Genomic DNA, 26,018 nt, shown 5'->3' on the forward strand with positions numbered 1-26,018 from the left:
TTCCTGCCAGGACTCCAGTACGGCTTGGTCTTCAGGCGATTCCAGGGACGGCCTCCCCCAAATGAATGGAACATTGCTCCCACATATCTCCCAGCGAGGAAAACACACTGTGCCAAAGGCATATATTTACAATTCTGGGCACCAGAGCCACAGATTGTCTACATCATTCCTTTACTTTCTGCCAAATGCAAATAGGGCTCTCTAAAAGAAAGGGCTTTTGTCTTTTGAAGTGCCCTCTCCAGCCTCCACCCACTCTTTCCTGCAACATGGGGCTGTGCAGGTGATATTTTCATTTACAGCACAGTAGCATTTAAGGGAAGAAATATCAAAGACAGTCCATCCTCAGATTTCTACCCTTACCTCTGTCTGAATCGAAAGACATCCCGTCCTGACCGTGACATGTCACGACACACATCGGCCAGAGCAGCAGCTGCTCCCTGGGCCACAGCAGTGGCACAGTGTGGCTGGTGACTCTGCAGAGGAGCTCTGATGTCCCGTCCTTGGCTTACTGTCCTGCTAGAGCCGGGTTTGAAGTGAGCTGCCAAGGCAAGGACCAGCCTCATGATAGACTTCAGGTTTCCTTCCACAATATCTGAGGAACAGAACAGACCAAGAGGTCCTCAGAGGGAGGCCGGGAGCTGAGAACTCATTCACTTAATATGTACTTGCTAGTGATGCAGGTGAGCGAGGCAGTCAAGGTCTCTGTCCTCACACAACAAGGACACACAAGATTTAAAAGCAATTATAGCAAAGTACAATACCATGTTATGATAGAAGTTCAGGATTCTTTGGGGGCTCAGAATAGAGGCATTCTGTCTATTCTAGAGGGTTCAGGGATTCCCAGAGGACACAAGTTCTAAACTGAGACGACTGATGAATAGTGGTCCATCAGATGAGGGACGAGGAGGAAAAGAGCATTCCAAGAAGAGGGAGCAGCAAGCAGGTCCGGAGGCGAGAGAAAGCATATTAGAGGCTCTGTGGTGTGGGAGCCACTAGCCTCACTGAACACTTAACAGGTAGCTACTGTCCGAACTGAAACGTGCTGTAGTGTAGCGCTCACACAAGAAAAGGATGAAAAATATCTCCTTAGCCCTGGCCTGTTTGGTTCAGCAGTTAGAAAGTCAGCCTGCGGTCCAGAAAGACCCGAGTTCGGTTCCGGCTAAGGGTATGTACCTCGGCTGCGGTTTGTCCCTGGCCCTGGTTGGTCGTGCAGGTGGCAGCCACTTGATGTGTCCCTTTCACGTCGATGTTTCTCTCTCTCGCTCTCTCTTCCTCTCTCTCCCTCCCACTCTATCTGAACAAAAAATGGAAAAATGTCCTCAGGTGAGGATAAAAAAATAAATATATATCTCCTTAGATGTAGTACAAAAAATAGAATGCAAAATATATCTCATTAATAGTTTTTTATATTCGCTACATGTTGAAATAATATTTTGGATATACTGAGTTAAATAAATTTATTATTCAAATTAATTTCATGCTTTTTTTTTCCCCCTTAATGTGGCTATTAGACCCTTTCACGTGCTGCATGTGACTCATGCAGGTCGCGGCACAGCTCTGCGGGAGAGCAGCTGGAAGAGCCCAGCACAGCCGCAGCGCAGAGGCCGGCGGGAGCGGGTGGCAGGGAGGGATGAGTCGGGTCGGGCCAGGAAGGGCATGCTAAGCCAGAAGGACTCTGGGCTCTACCCTAAGGGCCCTCGACGCGGAGGACTGCAGGAGCACGTGCTCTCGTAGAAAGACCATTCTGGCGGGGTGTGGAGAGCAGGTGGGAGAAGGACGAAAAGCAATGCCGTGGGACTAATCAGGAAGCCAGGTGAAGGACAACGATGTCCTGAGAGGCGGTGTTCCCTCAAAATAGCTGACTTTAATGGGCCAGATCCCCAAGCCCACCCCTCATGGGGACCAGAGGAGAGAGATTATCGCATTTGAAATCTGCCCTAGAAAAAGAGAGGAATGCAAGCAGCAAAAAATGTGGCAGGTCTGGTGAAAGGTGATGTAAGGAAATGAGTAAAATTCTGTTTTTTTAGTTTTAAATATGCAAGCTTTTGAAAGGACTGATTGATACTTTCTACAGGGTGCTCTCAATGGTCAGTATCTACCCTACCTGAATGCCCCCCAAACAAAGAACATCAGTAATCTGACATGAAAGGGTGCTCCCTCTGCCCCCCTCTCACCAGAGCCGCAGGTAATCAGGCCCAGAAACTGAAGCAGAAACAGAACTGGATTACAGTCAGCTCCAGAGAAACGGTGAGAGGACTAGGGAGCCTGTGCCTTCTGAAGACACCTTCACCCTTCCCTGCAGCCCGGGCTCGAGGTGCACCAAGGGTCCCCTTCTGGCCATGTGCTACAGGAGAGGGCACATGCAGAGGTCACCGAGACCCCTTCATCCCACCAGGAATGTTCTGTGATGTCAAAAATAGAAATAAAAATGCTAGAAAATATTTTCCACCTGGAAAACTGGATGGAAAAAATGTAGATTATTATGATTTGAAGTAATTCTTCGTCATGAAACCCTAGGAACTTGAAAAACATAATCTGTTTTTTTTTTTATCCTCACCCGAGAACATTTTTGCATTTATCTTCAGATAGAGCGGGAGGGAGAGGGGTGGGAAGAGAGAGAGAAACATCCATGTGAGAGAGTCACATCTAGTGGTTGACACCCACACGATCCCAACAGGGGCTGAGGACAAACTGCAACCAAGGTACCTGCCCTTAGTGGGAACTGAACCCGGGACTCTCTGGTCCACAGGCCAACGCTCTAACCGCTGAACCAAACCAGCCAGGGCCCAAAAACTTTCTTTATGGGAAAATGACATGAGGTCATGGGCCTAAACCTACTCCTGTCTATCAGAACCCTCGGCTACACAACTGAGCAGTTACCAGCTAAAGATAAGTATACTCATCCACCAAGAACAAGAAGAGGCCTGACCTTTAGCTGAGGTCTGGTGCATTCGAATCTTTTTGGAGGCCACAAACTGTAGCACCTTCTCCACGTTATTCTTCATCTCCTGCTGGTTTCTAGGGTTCAGTTGTACCCCACTCAACTTTTCTCCTGCTGTTAGAAGATAGAAAATATATGAAGCTCTAGGGAGAAATATTATCAAAGTCTCATACCGCGACACACAGGGAAAGAGAAAGATTATATATAAATATACAGGTGAGTTAAGTTGATGTTTGTAATTTAGATGGAAAATAGGAAAATGAAAGTCTTTTGGAGGGCCTAAAAATTTTAAATCTATTTCCAGGAGTCTGTGAAGTTGCTATGCGTACATTTGATCACTGAGCTCCCACTGTGAGCCAGGTCTGCTGTGGACACCAGAGAAACATCAGTGAACAAATAGACAAAGACCCTTCCAAAAAAAAGGAGAATTAATTTTTTTAAAAGTCCCTTCCATCATAGAGTTTGTGTCTTTAGCGATGACAGTTGACTAAGTCAATGAGTAAATGTTTAATATAATTTCAGATAGTGATAAATGTATGGGGAAAAACACAGACGTGTGATCGTGGGCTCTCTGATAATACATTTGGGCAGAAACTTCAATAAAGTAAGAGATGTTAACATTTGAGGAGGAAGCATTTCAGACTAAGGAACTACAGGTACAAAGCCCAGAGTAGGGTTGAGCTCAGCTCACCTGGGGAACAGCAGCCAGCCCAGTGTGGCTGGAGTGGAGGGAGGGGCTGAGCTCTAGGAGAGGACAGAGAGGTGAGCAAGGCCAGGACGTGGAGCTCTGCAAACCAGGGTAAAGAGCTTGAATTTTAATCCAGTGTAATGGGCTCTGGCCGGCTTAGCTCAGTGGTTAGAGTGTTAGGTCAAGGACCATTGTCTTGGGTTCGATTCTGGTCAAGGGCACATGCGGGAGGCAACCAGTTGATGTGTCTCTCTCACGTCGATGTTTCTCCCTCTCTCCCCCTCCCACTCTATCTGAAAATAAATGGAAAAATATCCTCGAGTAATAATTTAAAAAATAAAATAAAATATTCTCAGTGTAATGGGCAGCCAATGAGGAGTTTGAGGCGAGGGAGATACATGACCTATCTGATTTATGTTTTTAAAAGTTGACTCTGTGTAGACATAGATTATGCAGAGAGGAAACAAGGAGATTAGTTAGAAAGAAAATGATAATAGTCAAGGCAAGCAAACAATGGCTTGGGTTAGAGTAGAAGAAGCTGCCAGGTGGAAAGTCAGATATTGGTTAATTTTTGATATAAAGCAGACAGCACATGTAAAGAACTGGATATGATACATGAGGAAAACTTTAAATGTTCTGTTTTAAGAGCTGGGTGAAGGGTACTGTGTTACGTTACTCAGATGAAGAAACCTGGAGGAGCCCGGCCAGTGTAGCTCATTGGTTGAGTGTCGACCTATGCACCCAGAGGTCGCTGGTTCGATTCCCAGTGAGGGCACGTGCCCAGGTGGTGGGCCTGATCCACAGTATTGGGCATGCAGGAGGCAGCCAATTGATGTTCTCTCTCATCGATGTTTCTCTCTCTCCCTCTCCCTTCTTCTCTCGAAAGAAAGAAAGAAAGAAAGAAAGAAAGAAAGAAAGAAAGAAGAAAGAAGAGGGTAAATGGATTAGTGGGGAGCAGGAAATCAAAAGTCTGATTAGGACATGTGAAGTTAAAGCTGTATTTTGGACATTCAAGTAGACATGCCGAATAGGGAGTTGATAGTCATGTCTAAAACTCAAGGAAGCGTTTAGGACTAAAGAAATAATATATGTTGGAAAGAAACCACCTAGGAATAGAGAATATTCAAGGGCTAAGGACTGAATCTGGAGAACTTCACCATTCAGAGGTCAGGAAGAAGGAGAAAAGCCAGCAAAGCAAACAGAGCCAGAGAGGAAGGAGGAAAACTAGTCCACAGGATCCTGGAAACAAAGTAAAGAAAATGTTTGGTTACCTTTTTGTTTTGTTGATAGTTTCTTTTACTGTGCAGAAACTTTTTAGTTTATGTAGTCACATTCATTTTGATGGATGATTGGATAAAGAAGATGACGTACATATATACAACGGAATACTACTCACTCATAAAAAAGATGAAATATTCCCATTTGCAACAATATGGATGGATCTTGAGAGTATTGTGCTGAGTAGAGTAAGTCAGGAGGAGAGAAGGGACAAGAATCATATGAATTCACTCATATGTGGGATATAAAACAAAAACAACAAACAAACTCATAGATACAGACAGCAGAATGGTGGTTACCAGAAGGGAAGGGGCATGGCAGGAGGATGAAGAGGGTAAAAGGGGTCAAATAAGTGGTGATGCAAGGAGACCAGACTTCAGGTGGTGGGCACACGATAGAGTGTATAGATGTCATATTATAAAGATGTACACCTGAAACTTATATAATGTTATTATTAACCAATGTCACCCCAAAATTTTTTTTAAAAAGTGTTTGAAGGAAGAGGGAGTGAAAAACTGTGTGAAGTTCTCTTAAGTTGAATCAAATGAGGACTGAGGCCTGGCCACTGGCTTTCTCAAGGCTGCGGTTGTGATCTGGAGGAGAGTAGTTTTAGTACAGTAGAGGAATTAAAAGCTTAATGAGAGCGGGTTAAAGGATAAATGGGGAAAGGAAGTGAATTCCGTGAGTTTTCCTAGAAGGCAAAGTCACAACAGAATGTCAAAAAAACCTTGCGTTCTGGGCAAACAAGAACACATATTCACATTGCTTGTATATGCACAGAATATCTCTGAAAATAAATGCCAAAAACTGCTTTTGCTGGCTGCCTCCGGAAAGAAAAACAGGCAGTTGGCAGAGGAACTCAGGTAGAAAGAAGACTTTCTTTTTTTTTTGGTACGTGCCCCTAGCTGGAACCAAACCCAGGACTCTCTGGTCTGCAGTCCAACGCTCCAACCGCTGAGCCAAACTGGCCAGGGCGAAAGAAGATTTTTGACTTTATAATCTTTTGTACCTTCAGGATTTTTTACCTGATTATATTTTCAAGTATACTTAACTGAAATAAGTGAAAAATTAAATGTTTAAAACGAGCCTGAAATCAAAGCAGATCTAGGTTTTGCCACCACTATGCCACTTCAAGTTATGTGACCTTGTGAAGTTGCTTAGCCTTTTCTTTTTTTTTTAATCCTCACCCGAGGACATTTTTTCATTGTTTGTTCAGCTAGAGCAGGAGAAAGAGAAAGGAAGAAAGAGAGAGAGAGAGAGAGAGAGAGAGAGAGAGAGATTGACATGATAGGGACACATCGAGTGGCTGCCACCCACATGACCCAACCAGGGCCGGGGACAAACTGCAACCGAGGTACATGCCCTTAGCGGGAACTGAACCCGGGTCTCTACAGACTGCAGGCAGATGCTCTAACTGCTGAGCCAAACCAGCCAGGGCTGCTTAGCTTTTTCAAAGCTCAGGAAATGAGTGAGAGAGTGGTACTCCTATCATACCCACGTCATACACCAATCAAAGTAGCATGCTTAGCACAATCTTTGATATATTCTAAGTGCTCAATGAATTTTTTTATTTTTATAAATCCTCTCTTTTAAGCTGTTTCCTGAAAATGGGAATAACATTAGTTATTTCTCAAGGGTTGATGACTAAGTGAAATTAAATTAAACAAGACAGAAAGTATTCAATAATGGCAGCTACTATTGCTATTACCATTGTTATTACTATTATCAATGAATATTCTGATGAGCCCATCAGCTGTGCCAGTGAGGGATGGGCTGCCTGCGCCTAACGGCTTCTTCATCACCACCTGCGAGCGAGCTGCCTCCCTCAAGGACTCTAAGTGAGGTGGGCTGACGAAGACGATGATCAGCCTTTGAACACCTGTCATGTGCCAGGCACTTGGGTAGGAGGTGTGGAGCCAAAAAAAAAAAAAATTATACTGTACCTGCTCTTAAAGAGCTCAGTGTACACAGGAGAGATAGGCAAATAATTACCATTTGGTGAATGGGAATAAAATAATAACAGAGCTACATACAAATGCTATGGAAATAAGGTTATGGTACCATCTAACAAGGATGAGCAGCAACAACTCCAGGATTTCAAAAGGACATGGCTTTTCATGAAGCATTATAGTATATTAGAGGGGTCCTTTTGCCTGGCTACTACTTCCTTTTCCAGCCTCAGTTCAGACTTCAATTCTTCTGACAAGCTACTTCTGAACCCCTAAAACTGGGTTGGGTGACCCCCCCACCATGTGCTCCTATCCGTACTCACCCCATCAAAGTACTAAGTACATTAATGAAATGACTTAATTTTCCAGTTTTTCCAGCTATATTGGAGGCTCTGAGAGCTTAGACTGCTCATCACATCCCAAAACATAATACAGTACCTGGCATGCAGTGTTTTTTTTAAAGTTTTTTAAAAATTGAGTTTAGAAAGAGATAGAAACATCAATGAAAGACAACATGGATTAGCCGCCTACTGCACGCCCCCTACTGGGGATCATGCCCACAACCTGGGCATGTGCCCTGACTGGGAATTGAACTGGTGACTTCTTGGTGCATGGGTTGATGCTCAACCACTGAGCCACACAGGCTGGACTGGCACGCAGTGTTTACTGACTAATAAATAAGTGAATTAACCTTGAGAAAGTATTTTAAATCTTCTCTACTTCCAGTTCCATATATTTTAAAGAAGAAGAAATCTGTTCTGAAAGGCATAGGAAAGATAAAGAAGGTCATGCTCTGGTTTATGTTGCACCAGAGTCCAGGGCCACTGACCCACAATCTCGATGAGATAAGCCAGGATCACCCCATCGCGAAGGTCCTGTCGCAGGTCCTGCACTGGCTTCACCGCGGGCCTCTTCTTCAGCTGCGCGTTCACCCAGGCCACATAGGCCTGCAGCTGCTGCTGGAGTGAAAGTGGAAATGAGGGGAAGGTCGCCTGTTATTCTTAACCTCCACCCTGCAAGTCTGAGGCAGCGTCTGAGACTGAGCCAGCGTCTGAGACTGAGCCATGGTGGGCAGTCCATGTCCAGAGGGAGGAGGAGGTTTTAAGGAAAGAAAAAAGATGGTCAGACATATATCAAGTTTTGACATTCTCTAGTTTTATGCCAGCCTCCAAGGATAAGCTGACCTATGACCAGGTGGCAGTGTACACACAGATAAGCAGACAGACGTGTCAAGGACTGCGACTCCTGCTTCCTTTGAGTTTTGCTCTGTTGACCAGGGATGAGGGCCGGGCCCAGAACCACATTCAGTTTTCGGTGTAATCACTGCAGCCAGCAACCCATCTTCTCAGGACCAATCACTCATGTCCCCTATGCACAATGTGATACTCATAAGTATTGATCTTGGGAATCAGGAATAAACAGTAAACCAAGCTCAGAACCACCTCTCCCATAGCTGCTTTCTTCACAAGGAGACTTAACTGAAATCATCTCACACTCAACCTAAGATTTGTTCTCCTGAGCCATCAATCCTGGGCTTTCTACTAAGTTACTTTTAATCCTTGCTTTATATTGTCAAAGAGGATCTAGTCACCTAATACCTGCACAAAGAAGGGCAAAGAAAGCCTAGGGTAAACAGTGTTCCCGAAGACTGGGGAAAGGCTAGGGGACACTTTCCTTTATTTTCAGACACAGCTGGGTCACAGAAGCCTGGGAGGCCCAGGTAGGGACACACAACTCATCCCAACCCTCAGATGACCTTACCTATTCCACTTGTCTCTCACACAGAACTTGTATGCCGGTGTTTATTCTGATTATTTGGTCTGAAGATAGGCATTAAATATCAAAACAGCACATGAGCAATGCCATAGTACAGGGAGCAGACAGTATCATCTCCAGTTTATCTGTGAGGTTCAGAGAGGTTATGTAACTTCTCCAGTGCCCTGGTTTCTGTAGAAGCCCGAGATTGGACCTAGAAATTAAGTTCAAGGGCTAACTATCAAATTATAATTTGGTTAAGGTACAGTTGATTTCTAAGCCCTAAGTACTTCCTTAATAAGCGATGTCGGCAATTACTCACTGGCGGCTTCCTGAGCTTAAATTAAATCTTCATTATTTTCTCTATGTTTACCCTTGGGAATAAAGTCCTTTGGAAATAGTACTAAGGCAACAATCAATCAGCTACAAACTATAGGAAGTGCTGTAATCAGCAGGTGGTAGGGGAAGGAATCTAATATTTATTGAGTACCTACCACGTGCTTGTGTTTCATACATGTTTTAATGACTAAATAATATACCTGGAACAGGTCTGTCACACAATTGATGCTTACATAATGGTCATTACTATTTTCATCACTATCATCATCTAATCCAATCATCACAAAAGCACTGAAGGGCCAGTATCATCTCCAGTCTATGCATGAGGTTCAGAGAGATTATGTAACTTCTCCAGTGTGCCCATAGCTAGGACAGAGTAGAATTGGCTTTGAAACCCACTAAATGTGGTCCACACCTCTTGCTATCCAATTCGTTCCACAGAATAGAAGTGGCTGCATCTTCTGCCTAACACGGGTCAGACCTTCATCTGAGGTCTGCTCCCACTCTGTTCTGGGGAAAATGAGTTAAGATCAGAAGAGGCATTAAGGGTAACAGCTGGGATCTGATTACCCGACTAATACTGATTAGTATTAAACTCCTAACTAATCTCCCTGTAGCAAATATCACACTCAACCCTCTTTCCACACATTCCTGCTTAAAATCCTTTCTGGTTTCTCATTATCCTTAAGATAAAAATCCAGCCTCCTTAGCTGCATTGAGGTCTGTCACGTGCTAGCCCTGGCTCTTCTCCACCTCTACGCACTCCCCTCCCGTATGCCCCCCAGGCTTCAGCTCATCCAAACCCTGTGCAGTGCCCCAAACCCACCATGCTTTCCAGCCACTCGACTTCCCCCTGCCTGCCGTCTCCTTCTGCGTCTCATCTCAAGCAGCACCTTTCCCAGAAAGCCTCCCCTGACCCTCCCACACACCGCAGACTATGATCTCCTTCAGGGCGTCCTGTGTAACAATCAGTTCAGCAATAATCCGAGCACGGGCACTGTACTGTTATTGAGCTCCAAAGAGTCTTATGTCTCCAAGAAGCTTGCAGGAAAAAAAGGGAAGAGAGGAGAGGGAGAGAAGCTTGCAGACTGGTAGAGACGAGTGCTACCAGGGGTGCGCAGGGCTAAGAGAGTGTTAGCCTAATGGAGCCCGCACTGCGGGGGCTTCCTGAAGGGGAAAGGAGGCAAGGTCCGAGGACAGTGAGCCCAAAGGCGCTCAGGTCTGAACTACGTTCTATGCAGGGAGTTACAACAGCTCAGAATTACTGGACTCGGAGTAACAGGTGCTCAACAAATATTTGAATCAGTGAATAATTGTTATATTACATCAGGCCAAGACTTAAAATGATCACAAAGGCTAATTATGTGGGGGCAGACAAGAACAAATGTTTTTCATTAGGCTAAAATAATTTCTACTTAAGTAATCATAGCCTTCCTCTGGCTGTTGAATAGGAGTGTCTCTGATTCAAAGGTGATTAGAGGCTCCTAACAGTACCTTTCATGTATGCGCATAATCACAGCTCTGGTTTTCCAAGAGGATTCTACAGCATAAATGAGAATAATAGTCACCACTTTTCTGAACACCTATTCTGTGTCAAGAGTTATGCTAGGTCCTTTAAACACATTTTCTCTCATGTTAATCGGCCAAGGGGGTTCTATTATATCTCTTTTGGTAACTGAAAATTGAGAATCAAAAAAAGGTGAAATAACTTGTTCAAAGTCACCCAGATAGCTAACTATGAATATGAGATCCACTCTACTTCCCAAGCCAATGCTCTTTCCACTCTACCACACTGTCACCTAAATGCATCCCCGAGGTTTCAACCACCTTACTCTCTCAGGACAGAAGGCAACTTCCTCTAAATCACTTCCTCCATCATGTCCAATGCTTGAGTCTCTGTGTAATACTCTACAATAATTAGCTGTCTACTACTCAAGTGTTGTCCCTGGTCCTGCAGCATCGATGTCACCTAGAAGCCAATTAGAAATGTAAACTCTAAGGTTCCACCCCAGCCCTAATGAATCAGAATCTTATTTTTAAAAAATCCACTGGTGATTCAAATGCACATTAAAGTTTGAAAAGTTTGATCCAGTCCAGCTAGTGTGGCTCAGTGTTTGAGCATCAACCCATGTGCCTAGAGGTCGCCAGTTCGATTCCCAGTCAGGGCACATGCCCAGGTTGTGGGCCTGATCCCCAATGGGGGGCATGCAGGAGGCAGCCAATCGATGTTCTCTTTCATCGATGTTTCTCTCTTTCTCTCTAAAATCAAGAAAAAAGAAAAAGAAAAGAAAAGTTTGATCCAGCCCACTTCCCATTCCTGGCTGCACATCAAGATCACAAGGGAAGCTTTTCCAAAATACAGATATGGAGACCTTTCCCCAAATCCACCCAATTCTCTCCAGAGGGTGGAACTCAGAAATTTTTATTTCCCAAGTTTCCCCATAAGATTCTTGTAGAGCTAAGGTGTCTTCTGGCTAAATACAATACTCTAGGTATAAAAAGAGACACGCAGATTCCTCATTCAAGGTATTTATCCTCTTCTTCCTTTCTTTTCTTTCTTTTTTGTTGGTGTTGTTGTTTTATCCTTGCCCGAGGACATTTTTGCATCTTCAGATAGAGCAAGAGGGAGAGAGGGAAGAAGAGAGAGAGAGAAACATGGATGTGAGAGAGACACATCAACTGGTTGCCACCCACACGACCCCAACCCGGGCCAGGGACAAACTGTAACCGAGGTACGTGCCCTTAGTGGGAACTGAACCTGTGACTCTCTGGACCTTGGTTCGACGCTCTAACTGCTGAGCAAAACCGAGGGCTCTTCTTCCTTTCCTTCTTTCCTCGGCCACCAGAACATGTTGTTGACACATATTAGGGGGTTATTCAAAATCCCTAAGTATTATTATTTTATTTTATTAACTGTTCATTTTGAAATAATTTTGCCACATAGAAGTGGCACAAAGAGTTCCCTTACACACCTTCCCCAAATATTTACATCTTACACAACCCAGTACAATGATCAAAACAGGAAATTAACATTGACACAAGGCTATTAATTAATCTACAGACCTTATTCAAATTTCACCAATTGTCCCACTAACGTCCTTTTTCTGGTCCAGCAACCAATTCAAGATCTCACATTGCTTTTATTATTATTATTATTTTTTTTATCCTCACCCAAGGACATTTTTTTCCACTTTTTTGTTCAGCTAGAGTGGGAGGGAGAGAGAGAGAAACATTGATGTGAAAGGGACACATCGAGTGGCTGCCACCCGCACAACCAACCAGGGCCAGGGACAAACCGCAACCAAGGTACATGCCCTTAGTGGGAACCGAACCCAGGTCTCTCGGGACTGCAGGCCGATGCTTCAACCGCTGAGACAAACCGGCCAGGGCTTACACTGCTTTTAGTTGTCATGTCTCTTTACTCTCTTCCAATCTTTGTCCTTCATGATCTTGACAATTTTGAAGAATACGGACCCAGTTATTTTGTACAGTGTCCCTCAATTTGGGTTTGTCTGGAGTTTCCTATTGATTAAATTCAGGTTGTGAATTTTTGGCAGAAAAACACAGAAGTCATACTGTGCTCTTCTCAGTGCATTATAATCAAAAGGCACATGATGCCAACACATCTTATTACTGATGAAGTTAACTGTGATCACTTGGTTAAGGTGGGGTCTGTCAGGTTTTTCTACTCAGTCTACTGTGAGGTTGATATTTTCCCTTTGTAATTAGTAAGTCTCTTGTGGGAAAATGCTTTGACACTAAAAATGTCCTTTTGGTTATCATCATGTTACCTATCCATTTTAAATTTAATATCCATTGATTTTTCTTTCCTGCAATAATTATTATGGTGTTTTCCAAATGATGATTTTTCTAATCATTATTCCTTCCACAGTTATTAATTGGAATTTACAATATGAGGACGAGCTCTTCCCTTTACCCCATTCATTTATTTATATTAGTATGGACTCCTGTATATTTATTTTTATTTATTATATTAACCCATTACTATCATTATTTTGGTGCTCAAATTGTCCAGATTTGGCCATGGAGACAAATGTTGGTTCCTATACCCTTTTCATATGTCTCAGTCATTTTTTTTTTAACTGTGATAAAAGCACATAAAATTTACCATCTTTATACATCATAAGTGTATAGTTCAGTAGTGTTAAGTATATTAACATTGTTGTGCAAGCTTACAGATCTTTTTCATACTGAAAAACTGAGACTCTACACCCATTAAACAACATCTCCACATTTTCCTCCTCCTCTCAGCCCTGCCAACCATTCTGATTTCTGTTTCTATGAATGCGACTACTTTAGACAACTCAGATTAGCGGAATCAGACAGTATTCGTCTTTTTATGACCAACTTATTTTATTTAGCATGATGTCCTTAAGGTTCATCCATGGTGTAGTTTGCAACAGTATTTCCTTCGTTTTTAAGGCTGATTAATATTCTATTATATATTTATACCACATTTTGTTTGTCCATTCACCAGTTGATGAACATGTGGGTTGCTTCCATCTCTTGGCTACTGTGAAAAATGTTGCTACAAACACAGGCGTGCAAATATCTCTTCAAGATCCTGCTTCCGGTTCTTTTGGACATATATAGACCCAGGGCAGGGTTACTGATCAGATGGCCCGATCACTTTCTGAGCACTTCTTACCTCCTGGCACCAAGAGACACTCCAGGTTCCTCATCTTGTGCTTTCCTTGCCCCCGCTCTGGAATCAGCTATTTCTCAAAAGAACACTGGTTTTTGTTTTGTTTTGTTTTTTGTTTTTTGAGAATAGATATTAGAAACCAAAATTTGGGGAATGAGGTGTGTGCTTTGCTACTGGGAACATCCTTGGCCTTCTCAGTGGCAGTGTAGAAAGTACGTGTATGTATACACACATATCTGTATCCACTTATTTTGATAGATGGACAGAGACACACCACAAATTCTACCATAAATTCTATCGATCATTCCTCCAACCCAACACCACAGGGTTCATTCTTCCCCTTCTCTTTCCTTATTCATAACTCCCTTTCCCACAGTGAGAAAACTTGACTCTCACTATCCACAGTATAGTTACTAATATTTGCTCAGTCCTATAAAACACAAAATATTGTCAAACTAATCCACACCTTGGGGGAAAAACTAACCATAATACAATATTTGTACATAGTACTTTTTGTCGTTAGCCTTTCAGTATATAGTGAAAATACTGACTCCAGAGTGACTTAGGTTAGTTCTTTCTTCTCCACCCCCTTCGGGGTGGTTATGTCATTCATCCATACCACATTTAGGTTCATTTCTCACTATTTGCAGTCTATTTTGGGTTCTCCCCACACTGAAGTTGATGTAAATTATTTATTTTAGGAGGAGGTGAAAGACGAACATCATTGGAAAAGTCAGAGGACACAAAAACATACTTAGAAAAGTGTCACTCCCTCATTGTTCTTTCTACTCCACTCCTTTCTCTCCACCCCATGCTATCCACCCCATAGGCAACCCATCTTTGGTTTTTGTTTTTATCCTCACCCGAGGACATTTTTCCATTTTTTGTTCAGATAGAATGGGAGGGAGAGAGAGAGAGAAACATCGACGTGAAAGGGACACATTGAGTGGCTGCCACCCGCACGACCAACCAGGGCCGGGGACAAACTGCAACCGAGGGACATCCCCTTAGCGGGAACCGAACCCGGGTCTCTCTGGTCTGCAGGCCGATGCTCTAACCGCTGAGCCAAACCAGCCAGGGCAACCCATCTCTTTAGTTCCAGTTTATCTAGAAAAGAAAACACATATTTTCTTATTTCCCTTTCCTTACGTGAAAAATAGTAAAATATTCATATTCTTTTTGCACGTCCATTCTTCACTTAATATATTCTGGAAATCACTATATTGGTTTAGAGATCTTCTTTATTCATTTTATAGACATATTGTACTCTATTATGCAGATAATACCATAGTTTATTCAGCCATTCTCCTCTATATGGGCTTTTAGTTTTTTTTCCAATATTTTGCAATTGCATTGTTGCACTGAGTAACCATACGCATGTGTATTTTCATGTTGACGGAAGTCCAATCTTCTGGGTAGATTCCAAGAAGTGGGATTGACGGGTCAAAAGGCAAGTGAGTATATAATATCACTAGATATTGCCAACTTCCCCGACAAAGGGTTGTATGCATTTGCATTCCCATCTGCAATACACAGGAGCACGCTTTCCCACTAACTGGCCAACAGAATATGCTGCATTACTTTTCATTCTTGCCAATGTGAGAGGTGAGAAACTGTACCTTGGTCTTGTTTCAATGTTCATTTCTTTAATTAGGAGTCTGAACCTCTTTTTGTACTACTTTGAACCATTTTATATCATATCGTTTTTCATACCTATGTACATTCTATTCGTGTCATTTTTTCCCATTTTTCTATCAAAAGTTTTGGTCCTCTGTCCCTCCATTTTCAAGATTTTTTTAAAAAAGAATTCTTTATACAGGGTGATGCAAAAGTAAGTTTACAGTTGTTTGTATGGAAACCAATACAATAATTAGTAAATACCAATACAAGAATAAATTGTGTTTGACATACTAACAACTGTAAACCTACTTCTGCCCCACCCTGTGTATTAAGAGGGTTACCCTTGTGTCTCTGATATATATTGCAGATATATCCCAGTTTGTCAGCTGTCTTTAGACTTTTCTTACAGTAGTTCTTTGGGGCCATGAAAAAGATTCTATTTTTTCTTTTTTTATCCTCACCCGAGGACTTATTTTCGGTTTTTGTTCAGATAGAGTGGGAGGGAGAGAGAGAGAGAGAAACATCGATGTGAAAGGGACACATCAAGTGGTTGCCACCCACACAACCCAACCAAGGCCGGGGACAAACTGCAACCGAGGTACATGCCCTTAGCGGGAACCGAACCCGGGTCTCTCTGGACTGCAGGCCGATGCTCTAACCGCTGAGCAAAACTGTCCAGGGCAAGATTTCATTTTATCTAATCACATTTATTATTTTATATGTTTTTATTAGAGAAAGAGGAAGGGAGAGAGAGGATTGATGAGAGAAAAACATTGACTGGCTGCCTCCTGCATGCCCCCACTGGGGATGGAGCACGAAACCTGGGCATGTGCCCTGACCGGGAATCGAATCAGGACCATGGATGACACTCAATCCACTGAGCCACGCTGGCTGAGCCTAATCACATTTATTGATATCTTATTTTATTGCCTCTGAAAAAACAGAAAAGTTAGAAAAATATTTCACCTATTTTTTTCTAGTTCATGTGTAGTTCTATTTTTTACATTTATTTAAAAAACTTTTTACACATTCAGTATTTTCATTTCATATTTAAAGAAATTTACATACTTGCCCTCGCCAGTTTGTCTCAGCGGTTAGAGCATCGGCCTGCAGTCCAGAGAGACCCGGGTTCGGTTCCCTCTAAGGGCATGTACCTTGGTTGCAGTTTGTCCCCGGCCCTGGTTGGGTCGTGTAGGAGGCAGCCACTCAATGTGTCCCTTTCACGTCGATGTTTCTCTCTCTCTCTCCCTCCCACTCTATCTGAACAAAAAATGGAAAAATGTCCTCAGATAAGGATAAAAAAAAAAAAAAGAAGAAGAAATTTACATACTTCCCCATCCTTTCTTTTAAATTAGTGTGACAATTTTCCATAATAAACTACTAAAAGAGAAGCTTTGGTCAAGAATGAAATGAAGTAGCAAAAATAAAAGCCCCTCCCCCATGAAACTCAATCACTGCTGCTTTTTAAAAACCACACTTTCACCAATGATATTCAAACAAAACCACACCAACATATGTGGCATGTGTCTTGAGTGTTGTTTTGTGGCTGGTTCTCCACCATCGACTGGCGGAGCTGCTGTGGGGCAGTGTGTCAGTTTGCCATGCTGGATCTGGGAGGCTCTGGGCTTCACATAATCCGAAGTCCCAGAATAGAAGACTCTAAGGTCTTGAAATCCCAAACTGTCATGCCTTCATTGATGCCAGCTGTGCAAAATTTGCAACAACCTTGCCTTCCCATCTCATAAACAGACGCTTGAGTGATGCTATCCTGCTGCAGCATCTCCAAGGCTGTATGGAGGTCCTCGGTTGTGGCCCTCTTGTCCACGTGGCGGAAGCTTCCATGGCAAACATGTTATACTGACTGCTGTCTTGGAATGTCTGGCTTGGAGAGGAAAGCCAAGCAGCCATGGTCATCACGTTAAAGAGCACTGGGCTGCAGTCATGGCCAGCAGTGACAACATCATTCTCTGGGACCAATGACATACTCAGGGGGCAGGAACTTTGTTTTCAGAGTTGACCTGCATGCTTTTTGAGCACTGGGAAGGGACACGGTGCTGTCGTGGCTGGCCCAAGTCAGGTGGCTCTCAGTGAAGGGGAAGCTGACGCCATGCATCCAGCCACCAGTGCCACTGCCACCAAACTTTGACATCAACTGACTAAGAGGCATCTTACTGCCCGGGCATACTGCTGGTTTTTCATCCACTTCTTTAACATATGCAGAAAACACTCTATGTTTGAAATCACATGATCCTGCTGCCAGCAAAACATCAGTGGGATGCCAGTCCAAACTGAGGACCTGGGAGCAAAGTAGCTTTTTTAAAAAAGATTTTAAAAATTGATTTTTAGAGAGAAGGAAGGGAGAGGGAGAGAGCAAGAGAGAAACATTGCCTCCTGGGAATCGAACCAGCAACGCCTCGGGTGCATGGGACAATATCCAACCAACTGAGCCACACTGGCCAGGGTGTGCGTTATTTTCAGACTCAAAGTAACAAACAGAAATGAGTCATGCTCCACTTCCCACAGCAAATGAGTTCTCTAGGGGGGACCACCTGATAAAAGTAGCTGTATGATTAATTCTCAGGATCACCTGGGCTGGCTCCCAGACACCATTTTTCTGACTCCAGACAAAGGCATGAGGTCTGTCTCAGAAGTGACCATGCAGTTGCTCTTGGGAACCCAGTCGATACCTGTGATGTGTCCACTGTGCTCCTTGAGTTCATGAGCTTTTGCCCACTGGCTCCCCTTCTTATACACGTGATTATAGTGGGACTAAGAGCAATCTGGGTACGATCACTGTTCCAGGCATGAAGGTGATTGGCTCTAGTAAAAATGATGCAAGAACATTCTTCTTACAGTTTTCAAAGGACAGAAAGCTGAGGTCAGGGCAATCTGGACCAGCTTGGTGCGGAGAATTCCTCGACTCTGGTCAGTCAATGCAAACAGGCTCCCGTAGGCCGAGGGGGAGGGGAGGCCGGTGGCAGGGAAGGTGAAGGTGGTATCTCGATGTGGTTTTAATATGCGTTTTCCTGCTGGTTAGTGATGTTGAGCACCTTTTTATATGTCTGTTGGCCATCTGTATGTTTTCTGTGGAGAAATGTCTTTTCCTGTCCTCCGCCCATTTATTTTATTAGAGTGTTAATTATTTTGTTATTGAGTTGTATGAGTTTCTATATATTTTCATGTATGACTTGAAAATGTATTTTCCCAGTCAGTAGGTCACCTTTTTGTCTTGTTGAAGGTTTCCTTTGCTGTGTGGAAGCTTTTTTGTTTGTTGGTTTGTTTTGTTAATCCTCACTCAAGGATATTTTTCCATTGATTTTTTAGACAGAGTGGAGGGGGGGGGGCACTGACATGAGAGGGACACATGGACTGGCTGCCTCTGCTCAACCGTGACCAGGGCCGGGAAAGAACCACAACCGAGGTACATGCCCTTGACCGGAATCGAACCCAAGACTCAGTGGTTAGAGCATCACCCGCCAATAGCTAAGACTCATTGGCTGGCGAGCTGATGCTCTAACCAATGAGTCAAACCTGCCAGGGCTGTTACCTTATCTTTAATTGTTTGAGTTTTATCAATGATTCTCTCTGGTTTCCAGAATTACTGTCGCATCAACTGTAAAAAGAAATAGTTTTACACCTGTCAGAATGGCCGCCATCAACAAATCATCAAACAACAAGTGTTGGTGAGGGTGTGGAGAAAAGGGGACTCTAGTACACTGCTGGTGGGAATGCAGACTGGTGCAGCCACTGTGGAAAACACTATGGTGTTACCTCAAAAAGTTAAAAATTGAACTACCATTTGACCCAGTGATCCTACTTCTAGGAATATACCCTAAGAAACCTGAAACACCAATCAGAAAGAATATATGTACCCCTATGTTCATAGCAGCACTATTTACAATAGCTGGAAACAACCCAAGTGTCCATCAGTAGATGAGTGGATTAAAAAGCTGTGGTACATGTACACAATGGAACTGTAAGAAATGCAGCTGTAAGAAAGAAAGATCTCTTATCCTTTGAGATGGCGTGGAAAGTCCTAGAGAATATTATGCTAAGTGAAACAAGCAAACCAGAGAAACAAAAGTACCACATGATCTCACTTATTTGTGAAATATAATGAACTAAACAAACTGCTGAACAAAATTAACCCAGAGACATAGAGGTGGGGTACAGGCTGACAAGCCTCAGAGGAGGGGGGTTTGGGGGGGGGAAGAGATAAACCACAAAACTTACATGCATTGTACGCATGACCAGTGAACATGAACAACAAAGCTGGGGATGGGGGAGAGAAGGGGAGGAGGGTGTCAATGGGGGAAAAATGAGAAACATCTGTAACAAAAACAAATTAATAAATAAAATATTTTAAAAAAGAAAAAAATAATATTCACATTAAAATATTTTTTTCAGAAGAAAGAATACTCTATGTACCTCAATCACAAAACTTTTAATTGAGAAATAACACATTTATACTTTTTTTATCCTCACCCGAGGACATTTTTTCCATTTTTTGTTCAGAGAGAGTGGGAGGGAGGGAGAGTGGGAGGGAGGGAGGGAGGGAGGGTGAGAGAGAGAGAAACATCAATGTGAAAGGAACACATCGAGTGGCTGCCACCAGCACGACCCAACCAGGGCCGGGGACAAACTGCAACCAAGGTTCGTGGCCTTAGCGGGAACCGAACCCAGGTCTCTCTGGACTGCAGGTCGACACTCCAACCGCTGAGCCAAACCAGCCAGGGCTATACTTTTAATCTAATAGTAAGCAACATATAAAATTCTAATAAAGATTGAATTTGTTTTATTAAAAAAAAATAGTTTTACTTCGTTATTAAGCCTTGTGCCTCTAATCAATTTCTTGAATTTAATTTCATTGGCTAATACCTCTGGTACAACTGAAGTGCAGATAGTGGGCATCCTTCCCCTGTGTCTGGCCTTGGAGAAAATATTTGTAGTGTTTCCCAATTTAGTAAGTTACTGGTTTTAGAACTATATATAAGTTCCTGGCATTAGAACTATATATATATATGTATATATATATATATATGTGTGTGTGTGTGTGTGTGTGTGTTTTCATGTTAAGAAAGTATTCATTGGGTCTTATTTTCTTGAGTATTTTTATGAGAATAGATGTTGAATTTTGAAAGTGTTGTTAGCATTTATGGAGGTAATCTTATGATCATTTTTCCTGAAACCTATTAATATAGTACTATATGCTATTAATGGATTTCCTAATAATGAACCTACCTTATTCTAATTCTTGGAGTTAAGCTATCTGATCATAGTGAATTATATTTTTAATGTGGCGTTGGATTCTGATCATTAGTAAAATATTTATTAGCGCTATATTGGTACTACATATGTGGCAATTCTTCACAGGTATTTGTCTTTATCATATTTAGGTATGAATATTATCTTTGCTTCATATGAAGTAGGAAGTTTCTCTACATTTTCAATACTCTGAAATAATTTATAGAGCTTTGGGACTCTCTGATATGTAGAGGTTTGTTAAAATTCCCCTGTGAAATAACCTAGGCCTGGTACCTTTATTTTTTTAATTTTTTTTTCTTTATTGATTTTTAGAGAGAGGAAGGAAGAGGGAGAGAGAGATAGAAACACTGATCAAAAAGAACACCGATTGGCTGCCTCCTGCATGCCCCCCACTGGGGATCAGGCCCACAACCTGGGCATGTGCCCTGACCAGGAATCTAACCGGTGACCTCCTGGTGGAGGGGTCGACACTCAACCACTGAGCCACACCAGCCAGGCTGGGCCTGGTACTTTTGTGAGGAATAGTTCCTTAATGGGTTTCTTTATTTCTTTTACAAAAATTGTCTGTTTAAATTTTCTGTCTCTACCAATTTTGACAATCAGAATTTCCCAAGAAAATTATTCGTTTCATTAATGTTTTAAAACATTGCACAGATCTGCAAAGACTCTGATAATTTTTTTGTTTCACTGGTTACTTCTCCATTACCATTTATTTTGTCTTTTGTGCTTTCTTCCCTTTCTTTTTTATTGTGTTAGCCAGAAGTTGGTCTATCTTGATATCTCCAACAAATCTTTTTAAAAATGCTTTCAAGAATATTGCTATTCTGGATTGGCCTGATGACCAATGAGTCGCCACAGGTTCAATTCTAGTCAAGGGCACGTACCTGGGTTGTGGTACGTCCCCGGCCCTGGTCAGAGTCGTGCGGGAGGCAACCAGTCGATGTGTCCCTGTCACATCGATGTTTCTCTCTCTCTCCCTCTCCTCCCTATCACTCTATCTGAAGATAAACATAAAAATATCCTCAGGTGAAGATTTTTTTTTTTAAAGTGAATATTGCTATTCTGGCCTATGTCCCTCTAAAACCATGATACCTAGAAATAATCACAATTCTCTAGTGTAAAACCAGACACTCAGCTTCCTCATCCAAATAACTTCACATTCTTCTTCCTCATTTTCTTCTCTTTCTTATTGTTTGTTACCACATTCTATTGTTGACTCACAAAATGCTGCCAACCAAACCTCTAGGTAATTTCTAACACACTCTGCTGTGAAACCAATCTCTTCCATCTTCATTCTTTTAAGATCCATTTACCTCTTAGAAATCTCAACCTGTTAGATTCCATTTCTCAAGATCCTTGCAGACCCTGTCATTTCATGCACTCATTTATCCAAATCAACCAACACCGCCAGGAACTGTGCCAAACCCAGAGCTTACAGGCACATAAATAACTATGCCACAGAGTGATTGTTGCAGCAACAAAGAAATGTTAAAATGCTATTCGTGCACAGAAGAAGCAATAGGAGGGAAGGATGTGGGGGTCAGGAGGGGTCAAAAGGGAAGGAAACATGTGGCTGGGTCGTCAAGGATGTCTGCCAGGCACAGAGGAGGAGGGCACCCTAGGGACAGGAGATTTGAAAAGAAGAAGAGCCGCGAAGCCATGTGGTCTCTTGGAGGAACAGCCAGTTAACAGATTAGTGTGTGGGCAGAGCCTTCAGTGGCCGGTAATGAGGATGGAGAAATAGGTCAGCACAAGAACCACCAGCCCTCAGACTTAGGGCCTGGAGTTTCGAAAGAGGAGAGTGAAACTGTGGGGCCTGCATCTTAGAGAAGTCACTCTGGACACAGCAGGACATGGGATAGAAAGAGGAGCATCCAGATTGGGAGAAACCCACGAGGAGACGAGGCAACAACCCGACAGAGAAGACAGAGCCGAAATTGAAGCAGTATAGTTAGAAAACACGCATTCCAGAAACAAGGCAGAGGTGACTGGTAGGATGTGGGCAGTGACAAAAAGAGAGGGTCCAAAAGTTGTACCTGAATGACTGGCTGGATGGTGATGCTTTAATTGAGATGGAGAATGCAAGAAGAGCAAGTGTCGGGGGAAAAGAAATAGTTCAGTTTTGAACATGAGTCTGAGCTTTAGGTAAAACATCAGGGTGAAGATGTTCCACAGCCAGCTGGCAGAATACAGGTCCAGAGCACCAGAGATGGGACGGGGTGGGCGGTCCTTTTGCGAGTACCTGTGCGTGAGAGGTGTTGCAAACGGGTGACAGTAACTACCATCTACTGAGCACTTACCACATGCCAGACACGGTGCTAGGACTTCACATCGTTTCATATACATATGTTTTATATGCACATCCCCCCACACACATTAATCCTGAGAGGAACTATCCCATTTCACACACATGGAAACCAAGGTTCAGAGCAACAATGAACCCAGGGTCACAGGGCTGATAAGTGTCAGAACAAGAATCTGAACTCAATGCTGACTCCAAATCCTAGGCTTACAAGTGAACCACAGAAGTCACTTGGCAGGAAAGGGAGTAGGGAGAGGGCCCTGAAGAAGAGATTAAAACTGTCCTAAGTGGCAGTTCTTGTCAGCCATTGAAAGAGGCATTTTATATGCCTGTCACCTTACTCTTCTTACCCAGCCATTAAAACGGACATTATTAACCCATTTCCCATACGAAAAACTTTGGTCAAGATCACAGTGCTGATAACTGGTGAAAAAGGGACTTGACCCACTCCCACACTCTAAAGAATATGTTACTTCTACAGCACTGAAGAAAGCATACAATGAGCGGGAAGAAGGGCGCTCAGGGCAGAGGATGGGCTGTATCAGCACTAACGGAACAGGAGAAGTGAAATGAGCAACAAGTTATTCCAGAACATGCAACCAGAGGGTGGAGGAAATAGTGGGAATCCTGGGACGAGAGACTTTTGAGATGGGTGGTCAATAAGGTCAGATGCTGTACAACAGTCTGGCTGAGGACTAAGAAGTCCATTTCATTTAATAATGAGCAGGCTTTGGTGACCTTTGAGAGCAGATGCTGTTGAGCGGTGGGTTAAACGTCACATGGCAGTGAACTGAGACCTCCGACAGAATAAAACCAGAAGCGGCGACGGGAGGAGAACAGGTAGCTGGAGAGGAAGGGGAACAGGGAATGAGGGTGTTTTAGGACGACAGCACACTTGTCGGCTGAGAGGTGGGGCCAGTGAAGGAGAAACAGGTAGGAGGGGAGAGAGGGGTGTGAATAATCAGCAAGGTTCCCAGGAGAGAAGAGGGCCACTTCCTCCTCTGATCCTGGGAGGCAGGAACAGGTCTCCCTGGGGCATTCGGAAGTTGCAGGAGCCCAAAAACAAATGCCCCTCTACTCGTTATGAAGAAGGGGTTTACCTGTTGAGAGTGAAAGGAACAGGGAGAATGAAGGCGGCTTCCAGAAAGGGACCCTGTGGGAGAACAACAGTGGCACCAAGGACCCCATGGGGCTGGAAACCGTAACTGCGCAGACGAATCAGTCAGCAGGCTTTGTAATTTCCTGCAGGAGTGCTCAGCAGCCCTGAGCAGTGAGTGGAGGAAACCAATCTGGGCTAATCTAGGACTGAATTGGTCAGAGGAGAAGCAGCGATCACCAGGGAGGTGAGGATGGTGGTGAGAGTGTACTTGAAGTGACTGGTCGTAGAATCTGCCCTGGGGAGAAGAAGTGAAAGGGGAGCTGATGATAAACTGAGGACAAAGAGGAAGGAGAAGAGAACTCGACGCCACTGGACATGTTTAGCAGGAATGGAGGAGTGTGGAAATTGGGGGTTAAGCAGAGAGTCGAGTTTCAGAGTTCAGGATTTCAAGGGCAGGGCAATTCGCAGCAGTAAGTTCCAGGACAGAGCCTTACTGTGCGGCATTGTTGTAGCAGCATGGGGTGGGGGATGGTCAAGAACTGGGAGGCTTGACTGTCTTCATCATGGATCCTGAAGTCATTCCAGAAAAGTGGTAGATGTTGAAATGCTGAGGGCATTTACTATTTACTATTCTGCCCAGATTCATAGAACTTAAAAAATTGATGTGTGCCTTCAATTAAATCAAAGACAAAAATTTATTATTTTTTTAATCCTCACCCAAGGACATTTTTCCATTTATCTTCAGATAGAGTGCGAAGGAGAGAAACATCTCTGCGAGAGAGACACATCGACTGGTTGCCTCCTGAATGACCCTGACCAGGGCTGAGGACGAACTGCAACCGAGGTACGTGCCCTTGACCAGAATTGAACCCACAACCCTTTGGTCCACAGGCTGTGGCTCTAACCACTGAGAAAAACAAGCTAGGGCCAATGATAAAAAATTTTAACCAAAGAATGTTCTTCGTCATGTCACTGCTATGTCTGCATGCTGACAGAGACCTATTAAATGGCATCCGACAGAGAGATCAGATTCACAGCTGAGTGGGGTCCTCCTTCCTTCCTTTGTTCCTTCGTTCCTTTCCTCCCTCACCTCCTCTCCCCTCCCCTCCCCTCTTCCTCTCTCTCTTTCTTTCTTTCTTTCAGAAAGGGAGAGAGAAACACTGATCCATTGCCTCCCATAGGCTCCCTGACTGGGAATCGGACCGCCACCTTCTGGTGAATGGAATGACACTCCAAACAACTGAGCCACACTGGCTAGGGCATGTTGAGGGTTACAATGACTAGTTCTTCTCCTCTCCCTTTAGTCTAATCTGGGAGCCAACCACTAAACTAAGTCTCAGTGTGTGTCTCCTCTTTGACCTGAAGCTGTCTGTACTTCCCACCCAAGGGGAAGGCAAGACTGTTCTTCTACGAATGCCTACTGCTGGTTCCGAAGTAACTGATTTGAAAGTAGATGCTCAGGAGGACCAGCCACATCCCCACTGCCCCCACAAAGATGTTATCTTCAAAGAGGCCTGTAGTGAGAGCCTCGGTCCTGGTTTTAAATTTACTAGAGCTACTTCTGTAGTAGATGAAATAGCATATGCTTTTTGCAGGTGGCTGTTTTTCTCTGGTGGTTAAACTAGTAGTTTCATTTTTTTCTTCTTTTTTTGGCCTCAGAGGAGTCTTTTCTCAAATTATAACTTGTGTGAAAGCCAGATATGTAAAATAGGGAAAAGCAATGATTCTCTGATTAGTGCCAGGGTGGGGAATTCTGAACCTACTCCCTTCTACCCCCACACCCTGCAAGCCATGTGAGATAAACTCTTAAGGGGTTTTTGCATCAGCTGAGGGAAAAAAACCACTGAATTTTGTTTGGTTCTAGCACTATCATTTTATAAGTCAATTATTCAGTGAAAACAAAATACAATAGATTCAGCAAAATGAAATATCTGAAATATTAAGATATATATCTTGAGCCCTGGCCGGTTTGGCTCAGCGGTTAGAGCGTCGGCCTGCGGTCCTGAGAGACCCGGGTTCGGTTCCTGCTAAGGGTGCGTACCTCGGTTGCAGTTTGTCCCCGGCCCTGGTCAGTTGTGCGGGTGGCAGCCACTCGATATGTTCCTTTCACATCGAT

General features: G+C 43.4%; 1 protein-coding gene and 1 pseudogene across 3 annotated transcripts in view; both read right to left on the bottom strand.

Annotated features, from left to right (window-relative positions):
- The window catches only part of DIXDC1 (DIX domain containing 1), a 70,709-nt gene that overhangs the window by 35,706 nt on the left and 8,985 nt on the right, over positions 1–26,018 (bottom strand). For 2 of the 3 annotated variants that reach the window (XM_036258814.1, XM_036258813.1), the window contains exons 2-4: positions 7,686–7,815; positions 2,930–3,055; positions 361–592 (exon numbers count right to left, since the gene is read on the bottom strand). In XM_036258814.1, the coding sequence (XP_036114707.1) occupies positions 361–592; positions 2,930–3,055; positions 7,686–7,815 (488 nt within the window). The remainder of the gene's footprint in view (positions 1–360; positions 593–2,929; positions 3,056–7,685; positions 7,816–26,018) is intronic. The other variant, XM_036258815.1, reaches the window with a different exon arrangement.
- LOC118627703 lies at positions 16,864–24,406 on the bottom strand (annotated as a pseudogene).

The sequence above is a fragment of the Molossus molossus genome, unplaced genomic scaffold (genome assembly GCF_014108415.1).
Source record: "Molossus molossus isolate mMolMol1 unplaced genomic scaffold, mMolMol1.p scaffold_m16_p_13, whole genome shotgun sequence".
Lineage (NCBI taxonomy): Eukaryota > Metazoa > Chordata > Mammalia > Chiroptera > Molossidae > Molossus > Molossus molossus.